Here is a 13,452-nt window from a genome sequence, read left to right as displayed (position 1 = left end):
GCTTGAGGTCAGAAGTTTGAGACCAGCCTAAGCAAGAGCCGGACCCTGTGTTTCTACCAAAAATAGAAAACATTAGCCAGGTGCAGTGGCACACACCTGTAGTTCCTTGAGCCCAGGAGTCTGAGGTTGCAGTGAGCTATAATGATACCAATGCTACCTAAGGTGGCAGAGTAAGAGACCCTGTCTCCAAAACAAACAACCCCCCCCACCAAAAAAAAAATAGTTAAAGAAGGTCAAAGATAAGTGATTGTTAAGTCAGTCTTGGAACAACTGCTATGTAACACAATCAGCATTTTTTTATGTCTATATATCTATATCTATCTATCTTTCTATCATCTATATATATATACACGCACACACACTATATTCTCACCTTCCCCAAAGAAACATCACATGTTAATTTGTTGATTTATGAACTGCTCTATAAGCACCCTGCTCGGCAGATGACTAAGCCTGTGCCAAGGCAGTGCACCACCAACTTCCTTCTCGAAAACCTCATTCATTGCAAAAAGAAAGCTGCCTCTGTTCCAGGGGAGACTTTGTATAAAACCATTCTGACAGCCATGAATCTGAGTGTCCACACTAGGAAGGGAGCAAATTCCTGCAGCATGAGCCAAGAGGAGAAGGTGAGAGAACTTTTTGTCTGTGTGCAGACTGCTCTGGAACCCACAGACCACTTTTTCAACCACACCTGCAGAGATCACAAGTACCACCACTACCTGTCCCAACTGTAGGGGACAGAGGACAATCTAGCCTCTTCATCCTGCTGGAGAGTCAGAGGTAGCTCCATTGTTAACAATTCGAACTTTCACACCTGAGCAGTCACTAAGCTTGAGCCACACAGACCCAAACCCAGGCTGAATGATGAGCGGACTCCTTATCATGTGTTCACGTTCTCTCCCCTGGACACAGAGACACTGTGATCACCTAATCATTAGCCTTTCTCATTGGCATATACCAAATCTACATTCACCATCACAAAATGGGGTTGTGAAAGGTAAACAAAACATTTATATTCTTTTAACCACAAGCAATAAGAAAGATGACAGCTTCTGGTATAACAAAAGGACCAATTGTTCCAACTCACCCGGAATTCATACTCTATCAAACTTCCCACTTCATCTTCAGATTTCATAGCTTGCTCTCCAACAACCGTACCTCCAAAATACACCTGGGAAGGTTTAGCAACTCTGGCAAATTAAAAACCACCAGTTTTAGTGGGGATTGTACACAGTTCTTTCAAACACTGATTTGTTATGCTAAACACAAACACTTACCCAGAGACCGATAAAAGCAGTTCAATAACCACTTTTGCTTTAGCTGTAATTGAAGCCAAATTATCTTGATTGCTCGTTCTGAAAATGAAAAGGAAACAATAGGGTTTTATTTTAACAGTCAGTTTTCTCATTACAATTACACTTCTTTTATAAGTTAGATCAGGGCTAATTCCTTGACTGCTCGTGTTTTCATAAAATAATTCTGAATGGAAAGGTTGAAGTAACTCTTACGTTTCCAACTTCAGATTAATATCCAGATCTGTGGTGTCAAAGGTGACCTCCGTTGTACTTAAAACCAAATAAAAAGTAACCTAAAAAAAATATAAACAGCCGTTAATGCAGGCCATGCATATAGAGACAGAGTAATGGAATTGAAGACAGTAAATAGAGAATCTAAAGGCATCACCTACACTGGAATTTCTTTTAAAAGGATTTCCGAGTTCACAGTCTGCTTGTGAGCCATTCTGGTTGGCAACGCAACTCAACTGTTTCTCCTGGAACAGAAAACAGTACAAGGTCACGACATGTTCACTTGCCACACCAAGCCTGCTCTTTCCTCCTAGCTGGTCTCTAAGTACTTACAGGAAAGGCCCTCAGTTCTCTGTATGCGGAGTAAGTCAAAGTGTCCGGGAACGTTGCGATGAGTTTAGCTTCGTGTGCGTCATCACCGTCTTTTGTGGGATTCCTTGGGTTGGAAGGGCTGTTTGTCACTGTTATTTCTAAAGCAATATCCTTCTGATCTTTTAGAACTAGTTCCGGAACGCCTTTTTGACTATTGAAAAAACAACAAAGAAAAAGACAAAGTCCTCAATACATTTTCAGAAACGCTTTCATAACAAAAAGCCACTGAAGCCAGAGTCGGTTTTGCTAGTGCTACGAAGCGATTCTTACATTGGGAGATAAGAAAATTTGTCTTGATTTCCTTCTCTGGTACAAAATTTATACTCTAGTTTAAGGTTGCTGTTGCAGACATTGTCATCTCCACATCCCTCTTTTAAGAAGTGCACCTGCAGGAAAACAAAACCATCGTCATTTACGCCATTCAGGACACAGAAGAGCATCTAAGTAGGTGACCAGCAGTTTGCACACCGTTCATTTCCCTGTGTGACAAGTACCACTGCAGAACTGAAGCTTCAAACATACTTTGAACTGTGTCTAATTCTCATTCTGTCCTTTAACAAAATGGTGTCTAAAGACAAACCAGGGCACTGAGGCAGGGTGTAGGAAGGGTGTGAGCCCCGCCGCCACACAGACCTGGGTTCCAAACTCAGCTCTGATACTTAACCTAGCTGTGGGGCTTTGGGCCAGTCACTTTACCTTTCAGAGTCTAAGTTTTGTCATAGGTTGTATGGGGCTGTCACCACCCTACTTTATAGGGCTACTGTAATAATGATGATGATGATGCTAGCTAACCCATGATTTATATATTTTAACTCATTTCATCCTTACAACAGTGGCCTCTGAAGAAGATACTATTAGTAGGAGCCCCATTTTACAGATGAGGAAGCAGAGCTCAAGGTCAATTAAGCAAATGGCACAGAGGTCTAGCACAATGCTAATGGGTGCTCAAAAATCACACTAATACATAATTAGGAAAGCTGTTCCTTTGCTGTTTACCATGGCTACGGAGCTGGGTGTGTATAAAAGAGACAGCAAGGGCTCGGCATCCATAGCACAGTGGTTATGGCGCCAGCCACATACACCGAGGCTGGTGGGTTCAAAACCGGCCCAGGCCAGCTGAGGCAACAATGACAACTGCAACAAAAAATAGCCGGGTGTTGTGGCAGACGCCTGTAGTCCCAGCTACTCGGGAGGCTGAGGCAAGAGAATTACTTAAGCTCACGTGTTTGAGGTTGCTGTGAGCTGTGATGCCACGGCACTCTACCAAGGGCAACAGCTTGAGACTCTATCTCAAAAAAAAAAAAAAAAGAGAGAGACAGTAACATAACAAGGAATAACATCAAAGTACATGAACATATACAAAATATAGGGAATAGTATAAATTCAGGTGTCAGCTTCTGAGCCTAAGGCAACAAGTACTCACTTTGCAAAGATACATGTACGAGCCACCCAGGAGCCTCAGAGTAGACAGACCCGCCATCACCAGCTGGATTCTGACAGTAAGTGCATAATGCCAAATCAAGATGTCATAGCTTGCCAGGATAATATCGCATCTTAACCATCCTAAACCTTAGCAAAAAGACCTCACCCTTGTGAGGTACCAGTCAAGCCATATAATGTACATCTTTCTTCCAAGGGTGACTAGATTGGGCAGTACATGACCATTTGGTTGCTAATAATACTTGGCTCTGCAGAATTTTGGCATTCCTTGATTTTAATATTTCAAGTAACAACCATTTGTTTTCTACATTTTAATGTGCTCAATAGTAAAATAAGATGTATTTTTCTTTCTACATACAGCTACAGAAGAAATGATGAGAGAACATAGGCACTGTCAAACATAGACTCAGTAAGTAACAGTGGCCAAAAATGATGAAAAAAGGATGTGGTCCCAAATTATATTTCCCATATGTATTTCAAAATATATTCGATATCTTTCTATATTCATTGCTAATTCAGGAAGTGAGTCTTCTCAAACTCTGCACATATTAAAAATAATATTACTATAAAGGAAGGACCTTTAAAGCAACTCATTAATTCTACTGCCTTCGAAGACATTTTATTTAGCACCATAATGTGATAAAAAGCTTCAGCCACACAAAAGTTGAAGACTTACATCTGTCTGAACGGTCTTGGGCTCGTTTGAATTCAGAATTGGAAGAACTTCTGGAAGTGAATTCACTCGCCTACGAGAGCTTGGCTCTTTGATCTCCACTGAAGCAGTTATGGGAATGGGCCGCAGTTTATCTCTGATATTTTCCTAAAAAATATGCAGTCATATAGTTAAGTATGGTATAAATGTTTTCAGAGAACTTCAAAACAATGGTTTTGTATTGGTCAATGGGCTGCTAAGATAAATTTCAGAAATCTACGTATGTCACCATAAGACCTATTGTCCAAAAATGGAAGTGACTAAGTGACTGCCTGCGGCCCTCACCTGTAGCCAGAGGGTTTCTTCCATGCACATTTTCTGCTTCTGCCTATTCAGAGTTAGTTCTTGAATATACCTGGGCTCAGAACCTTGGTTTCGAAAATGAACTCTCGATGACAGCCCAGATTTTCTTCTTTCTTTTTCAGCTTCAAGCGTGCCCACAATTGCTAGAGAAAAATCAACGAAATCATGTTAAGTGTATTCACACACAGTTCAGCTACAAGTATATTGAGCTCCTTTTAAAATATTTAATTCTTTGTAGAACAACATTTCCACTGCCGTTGTTTCTCTTTGTATGTATTTCTTGGTAATGGACATTTAGATGATTCCAATTTTTCAAATCAAGCTGTCTTTTCCTTCCTTTTGCTATTGGCAAGTTTTAAAGTTAAATTTTCATCAGGCCACCTGGGGGAGCTCCAGAATAAGTCAAAACCTTTCAGCAGCAGCTACTAAGAATCAAGCAGTTTCCGGATGAATTTCACAAACCCATAGAAAATGACAATAAGGAGAGAAACCCAACATTCCCCAAGGGCTGAAACCACCTCTCTTATGCTAAGAATTTGATGCTTATGTGGTCTTGTGCTTATGTGGTCTGACGCTATTCAGAAAAGGTCTCCACAACAGTAGCAATGCAGGAATGAGGAATGCAGCCCCTCAGGCTCACCCACCCTACTGAACCAGAACTTGTGTTTTTAGTAACATCACCAGATTCTTATATATGTTAAAGTTTAAGAAGCACTGATAAAAGGTAGCTGTCTAAACTGGGGGCTAATACATATTACAGAAGTCCTTTGACAGTAGGATGAGAACTTTATTGTTATCGTTTTTGGTTTTGAGACCAAGTCTCACTCTGTTGCCCAGGCTAGAGCGCTGTAGTGTTAGCCCAGCTCACAGCAACCTCAAACTCCTGGGCTCTCATGATCTTCCTGCCTCAGCCTCCCAAAGTAGCTGAGACCTACAGGTGCAAGCTACAATGTCCAGCCAGTTTTTCTATTTTTAGTAGAGATGGGGTCTTGCTCTTGCTCAGGCTTGTCTGGAACTCCTGAGCTCAAGCAATCCTTCTGCCTCAACTTCCCAGAGTGTTAGGACTACAGGGGTGAGCCACTGTACCTGGCCTAAATCTTTATTTTTTTTTTTTAAGAAATTAAAAGGTAAATGGTCTTCCTTTTAGTGGCTAGAGGGCCCATTTGTCAGCATAAATGCAGCTCCCCAAAGTAAAAGTTTCCACCTTCCACCAGTTTAGAAGGAACAGCCTGCTCTTGATCACCTACACTAGTGGAGCTGGGAGGCAAGCCAGGATCTGGGTTATCAAAATCTCATTTCTTGACTTCAGAATGCATTCTTTGTCAGTTCACTGGACGTAGCCGCTGTGTTTCTCATGGGCCAATACTTAAGCACTCACTAACCATCAAAAAGAAAAGCAAACCAAAGGGTGCACAGGACTGGAGAAGCCAGCCTCGGGAGAAAACTCTGCTACACAAAACACAGAAAATGAACAACCCATGTTCTAATATCCATATTCAAGAGTTAGAAGTGAGTTGGAAGAAACCTTTCTGAGGGCATCTATTTTAATACCCTCTTTTTGCAGATGAAGAAATGGATGCTCAAGGTCATACAGTGAGAGTCAGAGGCATCACCAGCTTTTAAGTCTCTATCACAAGCACCAAAGACAACGGCTTTCTTTAGCCTCCTAGCTGTCTGGGTCTCACTTGCCTCCAGGCGGCCCCTTGGCTGGCTGCCCTCCATCCTCTCCTCCTGCTTGGCTCCCCCACCTCTCCTTCAGATCTCAGCTGAGACCTCGCTTCCCATGGGAGCCTGTCCTGGCCTCTCCCCTATCTCCTACAGTAGGGCAAACCTGAGGACAGACCACATCGGTCTTCCCAGGTCTATCCTCCCCAGCAACTAGCACAACACCTGAGGAATCCACAATTTGGACACTATACGAACAGAAACGGGAATAGCTAGCCTCACATGAGCGTGTGCACACATCCATACTGTCTGTCTCATTCTTACACTGAAACAATAGCTATTCAGACATGTGAGACCAAAATTTAGAAACACTGACAGTTTCAATAGTAATCTTGTGTCCATTTGAAGAATTCTTACATGTCACAACTGCCAGATGCTCCCCCATTTGAGGGCCTTGACATCATACATTTGTGAGTGACCTGCTCACTTCACAATGAACCAGATACAGGCTCAGAGGCTGAGTGCCCCTCGTGGCAAAAGCGTGGGAGGTGCGGGTGCAGCAACGCCGTCTACCTACCAAACCCACTCTAACCTTCCCGACAGTTCACATCAACTTAAAATCCTTGCAGGCCCCCTCTGCTGACCTTTTGAGGGGCAAGCTGAGTAGAATACTCATTATGGCTCAATTATAGATATCAGTATGCATGAACACCAGCATTGGAGGACTGCCGAGTTAATAGCCTGGTCGAATAAGAAACTCACATTCTAGGATACTGGGGGGAAATTTGTAGCTGTATTAATTTAGCATAGCTGTGTGTGAGCTGTTTTTATTTCATTTAGAATTTCCCAATGGAGTTCAAACAATGAAAGCATGTGTTCTTTGAATGTCTTCAAAGGAGAAAGTTCTGCCCATATTAGATCATTGATAAACACTTGGCTAATGCAGTAGTTATGTAAAATAAAAGTAATACATGTGCCATCAAATGCTGCTTTAAAGCTAGGAGAAAGCTTGAAATTTATTTTACAGAAACGATTAATTTGGGGAAAGACAAACAGTGCCCTGATAAGTTTTTACAACTATAGTCAAATCGATGGTGGTTTAGAAAATGACAATCAGAATAGAATAGAAATGTTTCCCCATCTCCTTTCCCTGCCTAGTCAAAGAATCACTATTTCTCCTGGTTCTCTAACCCATTCTGAACAATGGGAAAGGGCCTGTTACTCAATCACAAAGTGTAAGATACTGCCTTTGGGTAAAAATAACACAAAAGATACTGAAAGGATAATAGGTTCTGAGGAGTCCTGGCATACCATTTCTTGTCATTAAAAGCCACACAAAGAATTCCTTTCTAGGTTCGAAAAAATGCTGGCTGCATCAGAGAGCAAAGAGAAAGGACACGGCTCCCCCACGCTCAAGGTCCCCAGCCTCCACTCTAAGAATGCTTTGTGCGAGGATGTGGGTCCCACTGCAGAGACCACATAGCAGGAAGCCCAGCAGGGACCCAGCAGGAGCGGAGATGAAGACACCACCTGAGGACAGCATAGAATCTGGAAAGATGAAGGCTCCGTGAACCCAGGACAGAGACAAGTGGGTGAAGGCAGATTATTTATTAAAGACACACACCATGTTTATTAAAACCGTTACTCTTCATAATCATCTGACTCTTTATCATAGGTCACTGTCTTCATTCTGTTACCTTATTGGGTGTTACCCCAAAACGCCATATAAAATTAAATGATTATTACAGTTCATCTAAACAGAGCCAAGATCTGTTTGAGGAGATTCTATCGTGCAATCTAGTCCTTAACGTAGTTATTTTTTCGATTTCAATTAACAGTTTATGTGAATTAGGTTACACTCTGGGATATGAAAAGAGACAACTTTTTGAATAAAGAATACAGAATAATCCTAACAAGTAACAAGAAGAAGAAAACTGGAGAGAACTCGCGACTTCAAGTTGCAGTAAAGACTGACAAACACACGAAAGAACAGGGTGTCCCCGTCCTTGACAAATTCTCTTGGTGGCACTCCTGATTGGGACTATGGCCTGGCCTGGGATGGGAATTTCCTCATTCTTTTTACCTCCTCTTTGAAGGAAAGTTTTCCTTAAATTCCCACACCCCCACACTTGACTCTGGAGCCAGGTTAGGTGGCTCACACCCGAGGGGACTGGCTCCTTCTAAAACATACACAGAAGACCTTAGCTCGGATCACTATTGTTAGCAACTGTCAAGTTTTTTGTCAAAACTCTCTTTTGGATTACAGAGAAAGGACGTGGTGTAATATCTCACGCATGACAAACTGCTTTTCACATTTTCTCATTTGATCTCATCCTATGCAGTCATTCCTATTAGATCTATGTATTTTTTTTAACTGATGGGAACATAAACTCAGGAGTTAAGGGACTTGCCCTGTGCTGCAGGGTCAGCCAGCCTCAAAGCTGAAACCAGGAGCGGAGACCAAGTCTCTGACCTCTCAGGGCCCGGCTGCAAGCTCCCCCGGGGGCTGCACTAGGGAACACAGGCTGGGTGGCCCAGGTGTCTTCGGGAGTGAGCAGAGCAGGCGTGCAGGCAGCAGGATCTGCTGACAGTGCTGTGCTGGGCTCTGCTCCTAGAGTTGCCCCTCCACAACTATCATCCAGTACCTCACAACCACAAAACCAATTCTCCACACTATTTTTCAGAGACAAAAACAGAGGAAATGGTTGTGGCAGCAAATAAGTACTTTCCTGAGGCATTCGGTCCTAAAACGGAGGCTCTGGAAAATTCAAATGGAGACTAAACGAAGCATTCTCCTTCTCTCACTGTGCTGAGAGAGGAGAAAAGGCCAACTCTTTTCCTGGGATGTGCTGGGGCTTCTTGACTAAAGGGGAGACAAAAGATACCCTTAATTCTTTAAACAAGAATTTTATGGACCTCGTTTGGCCATCGAAGTTTTATTTTTATGTGACTTATGGAGAACTTTCAACCTGGCAGACAGAAAACATATTTATTTAAAGGGACAAGGTACTTACATATTGAAGGATTATAACCTGCGGGTTTGGCAGTGTATTCAAAACAGGCTTTAACCTTGAGGCTGTATAAAATCAAACACATATTTCTTAGAAGACGCATTATTACAGGGGAAAAAAGCCCCAGCTCTCCAATCACCCCAAGTGCACACTGGCAAATAAGATGTGATACAGACACATGACAGATTCCTCTTCCCTTCGCCCCACACTGCTGGCATCTCCCTGGGGCTCCTCAGGGTGACAGGATTGCCACAGAGCAGAGGTGAGAATCCAGGATGAATTGACCAACCCACAGCAATGCTCACCATATCCCGCTGGGCGCCCCACACACAGTTTTCTGGCGGAGGTCAATTCTCTTAGGAGTTACTGTGATGGTTTTCTGAATGTTAATCACAGGCCGGGCTCTGAAGACAAAGGAGTGAAAAAATAAGCTCAGCCTTTTGTTACCTTGAACATAAGATTAATCCACATACTAAATGGCATCCTTAGCTGCCTAGTAGATTGTAAAAAATCAAGGCCAAAAATAACTTGCACGTGTGACTTTCTTCCCCATTGCTGAAGAAAACCGTTGATAGATATAAGTTTATATGAAGCCTGATTGTACAGTATTAGTTTAAAATCTTACACACCTGTGAGTATACAAAGTCTGACAATCAAGATGAGTTCTGGAACTCATCCTAGAGAAAGTGCTACATGCCTCATTGCTGAATATCACAACAGCCACCTTCAAAGTACTTCCCTTGGGAAGATACACGCTGACACCAGCATCCTCCACCCTTCAAAGCAATTTTGGAACTCCTTTCCTGGGATGACCATCAGCGTTATTGTACAGGTCAGACAACTAAGTGTGCAAACATACCACCATGAGCTCATATTGGCAACACTGTACGAACGACTCAGTACGGTGTCATAACCTTGAAATATCAGTGTCTCATAGCTGTTCATAGCTTGTGTCAATGTGTGGCGGTGTCTTGCTCGGGGGTGTTCATTATTGTTGTGTGCTTTTGTGTGCCATATGGTGACAGCCCTGATTGCTAGACAGACATCATGTTGTTCTGCTCCAACAAATCACTATTCATACGTCTATACCCACTCCTGAGTTTATCTGGAGGGTAAATTCCTAATGGCAGAATTTGAATCAAAGAACATGTGCATTTTTAACTGTGAGTAATCTTGCCAAAATATTCTCCCAAAAAGTTACACCAAAATACACCTAACACCTGTGATGCTCACAATTTAGGGTGTCTTCGATGAGTAAACTTGACAATACAGACAATCCTGAACTTGTGAGCCTCACATCTGCCCTACTTTGGCCTCCCTCAGAGTCTCCTACTTCCAACCTTAAGTCTCTGCCCTCCTGCTACCAAGATTGAACACAATTTTCCCATCCCACAATATCTCTGTAAGCAAAAACGTGAACCTCTTCACCTTTTCTGACCTCTTCTCTGCCTACCCCAACCCTTTAAATGCTCAAGCAGCTGTACTCCCCCACCTTATCCCTGCTCACCATCTAAAACAGTGGTTCTCAACCTTCCTAATGCTGTGACCCTTTACTACAGTTCCTGTGGGTCATGACCCACAGGTTGAGAACAGCTAAAATCATCTTTCTCTCCCCTTACGTATTTCTCTCCCATTCCCTGCAGCCAAAGGAGCCACCATGGGCTACAGTCTGACTTCTGCCACAAGTACGTGAGGGGTTTAGAATGGGGAGAAACTGCTCCAGCTCCTAACTCCGTTGCTCTCCGCCAGAGCCCAGAATGAAGTCTATAGTTTCTTTACCAGGAGGATTCAGCTAGGCTGACTTTGGTGGGGTTGTGGCAAACCCTACCATCCTGGAGAACAGTGTTTTTATAAGAAAATGCATTCTGAATGCCAAATAGCTAGCTCAAACTTCTGGAATCCATCTGTTGATAGGCTTTTAGAAAGAGCACAAGTCCATTCGTGGTGAAGCCAAGGTCAGTGCTGCCAAAGTCCCTATATCTCCATTTTCCTTTATCTGAATGTTTACCTTCTATTTTTATTTTATATTTACACAGCTGCTACTTCCTAAGATATGAACTAAATACATTCTTAAGTTTTGAAAGTATATCTCAAGGGCAAAAATACGTAAGTATTTTTAAATCAGTTGCTATGGATCAGAGTGCTTTACATGCATATTAATGCTTTAATGTGACATACATTTCAAAAGAAAATATTGTAACACACATTCTGCCTAAGGTCTTTTAATCTCTGCTTTATTGTCTTGGCTACCTCATGTTTAAATGGTGTTTACTTTAACTAATTATTTTAAAGTATTAGTATGATTTAGTGGTGGGGGGTGCGAGGGGAAATGCCCAGGACCAAATTTGGGAAGATTTAGGTATACATATCCTGTCTCTCAGGATCTAGCCTTAAAAGCTCAAGCAAGTCCTGGGCCTCAGTTTCCTTATTTTAAAATAAGAGGGTTAGTCCTCCTATCTATGAGAAAAGGGGAAACAAGTTTACACAGCTTCTAAGTCAATCTATTTATGAGGACAGGAAAATAAAGACACTAAAATATCAATTGCACATACAGAGAGGCAAATGTTTAACTGACTAAAGCTAGGTCATCTCCTGGGGACAACTTGGTAACTAGGTTTTGGTACAGGAGGTCAAGTCTCCTTAATAGTTGAGGGTTCTGCCTCAAAGTGGAATGAGAACTTTGAATTGCTTTTTGATGGAAACTTTCCTAAAATACCTGAATACCATAAATTCTTTTATCTTTTTTAAATGTTGAGTTATTTTAAGGCTAATACCTGTACAAGCAGAGAGAAACTTACACTTACAGGCGGTGTTTGAGAACCACCAGAGAGGCCCCTCCAAATGCTTTCAACAGGAGAGCCCTCAGTGCCCTGCACTCTCCAGCATCACGGCCCAGTGGCCAAGAGCTTGCGAGACTGATGGACATCCCCCAAAACACCACCTGCTACTGACATGGCAATATTTTCCTGAGCGCTTTCCCTCCCAGATTACACACATGTATTCATTTATTTGGTTAATTGAACTTTCTCTGGGTTCGTCCTTTGACCTCATGAATATATGAATATGAATATGAAGATACTCCTCTTCAGTTTTTTCCAAGCTCCTACTTTTGCCATCTGTAACTTCTCCTATGGTTCTCAGTTTTTGCATGAGATGGCTTTCACAAATCTTGTTATTTAATTGGAAAATGATCTTTTTTCTTTTTTTGTTTTTATTGAGATAGAATCTCACTTTGTCACCCTCAGTATTGTGCCGTGACGTCATAGCTCACAGCAACCTCAACTCTTGGGCTCAAGTGATTCTCGTCTCAACCTCCCTAGTAGCTATGACTACAGGTACCCGCCAAAACGCCCAGCTATTTTTGTTGTTGTTGTTGTTGTTTAGCAGGCCTGGGCCAGGTTCAAACCCACCAGCCCTGGAGCATGTGGCCAGCGCCCTAACCACTGAGCTACGGGTGCCCAGCTGTCAATGATCTTTTTTCAATATCTTTCATTCCATTGTATAATATACAGGACTATCTAGAACAGGGCTTTTTTTCACTTAAGAGTTCCAACGCACATTACTGTTCTTTATTTTTTAAGAAATAAGTTACTATAAAGCCAAATCCTTTCAAATAAAAAGCACCAAATGATTTATTCTTGCCAGCAATCAAAGAAATGCAAAGTAAAAGAGAAGATCACTAACACACTGGCAAAAATTAAAAAGATTCATCATACTCAATGTTGGTGAGGCTGTTTGAAAATAGGCCTTTGGGTAGGTTGTTAACATGAGCATAAACTTATTACTTATCTCAGAGTTCTAGGTATTAATACAAAAGTATGCTGACTTATATCCTGAGAATTTTATTTAAGAAATTTGTCTTTTCAAAAACCCATCATTGCCGGGTGCAGTGGCTCACGCCTTGTAATCCTAGCACTCTGAGGCTGAGGTGGGTGGATCGCTTGAGCTCAGGAGTTCAAGAACAGCCTAAGCAAGAGTGGGACCCGGTCTGTACTAAAAGTAGAAAAAGTAGCCAGGCATTGTAGTGGGCACCTGAGTTCCAGCTACTCTGGAGGCGAAGGCAAGAGGATCACTCAAACCCAAGAGTTTGAGGTTGTTGTGAGCTATGATGCCATGCCTCTCCACCAAGAGACAACAAAATCAAACTCTGTCTCCAAAAAAAGAAAAAAGAAAATAAAATAAAAACCCATCATATAGAGACACAGACAATGTACTATAGCACACTATTTATAATAAAGATTAAAGACTGAATAGGTAAAGATTAGAGACAAAAATTTCCATCAACTGAGGATTAATTCAATGTCTATAATGCTTGTAATATTGTTATTAAAAACATTAAGGTTGATGTATTATGCACTGACTAAAAGAGACACCCAACAGAGATCAGACTTCTCTCTTTCTTTCTCTCCTTCTTTTTTGAGTA

At 41.9% G+C, this 13,452-nt stretch overlaps 1 protein-coding gene across 3 annotated transcripts in view; it reads right to left on the bottom strand.

Annotated features, from left to right (window-relative positions):
• Window positions 1-13,452, bottom strand: part of ITGA6 (integrin subunit alpha 6) — a 79,048-nt gene that overhangs the window by 17,868 nt on the left and 47,728 nt on the right. For all 3 annotated transcript variants that reach the window (XM_053597644.1, XM_053597642.1, XM_053597643.1), the window contains 10 exons: window positions 9,335-9,433; window positions 9,033-9,094; window positions 4,336-4,496; window positions 4,015-4,158; window positions 2,169-2,284; window positions 1,860-2,049; window positions 1,688-1,771; window positions 1,509-1,588; window positions 1,278-1,355; window positions 1,088-1,190 (listed from right to left, as the gene is read on the bottom strand). In XM_053597644.1, coding sequence (XP_053453619.1) covers window positions 1,088-1,190; window positions 1,278-1,355; window positions 1,509-1,588; window positions 1,688-1,771; window positions 1,860-2,049; window positions 2,169-2,284; window positions 4,015-4,158; window positions 4,336-4,496; window positions 9,033-9,094; window positions 9,335-9,433 — 1,117 coding nt within the window. The remainder of the gene's footprint in view (window positions 1-1,087; window positions 1,191-1,277; window positions 1,356-1,508; window positions 1,589-1,687; window positions 1,772-1,859; window positions 2,050-2,168; window positions 2,285-4,014; window positions 4,159-4,335; window positions 4,497-9,032; window positions 9,095-9,334; window positions 9,434-13,452) is intronic.

This window comes from Nycticebus coucang, chromosome 7 (genome assembly GCF_027406575.1).
Source record: "Nycticebus coucang isolate mNycCou1 chromosome 7, mNycCou1.pri, whole genome shotgun sequence".
Classification (NCBI taxonomy): Eukaryota; Metazoa; Chordata; class Mammalia; order Primates; family Lorisidae; genus Nycticebus; species Nycticebus coucang.
This window is presented reverse-complemented; position numbering and strand designations above follow the sequence as displayed.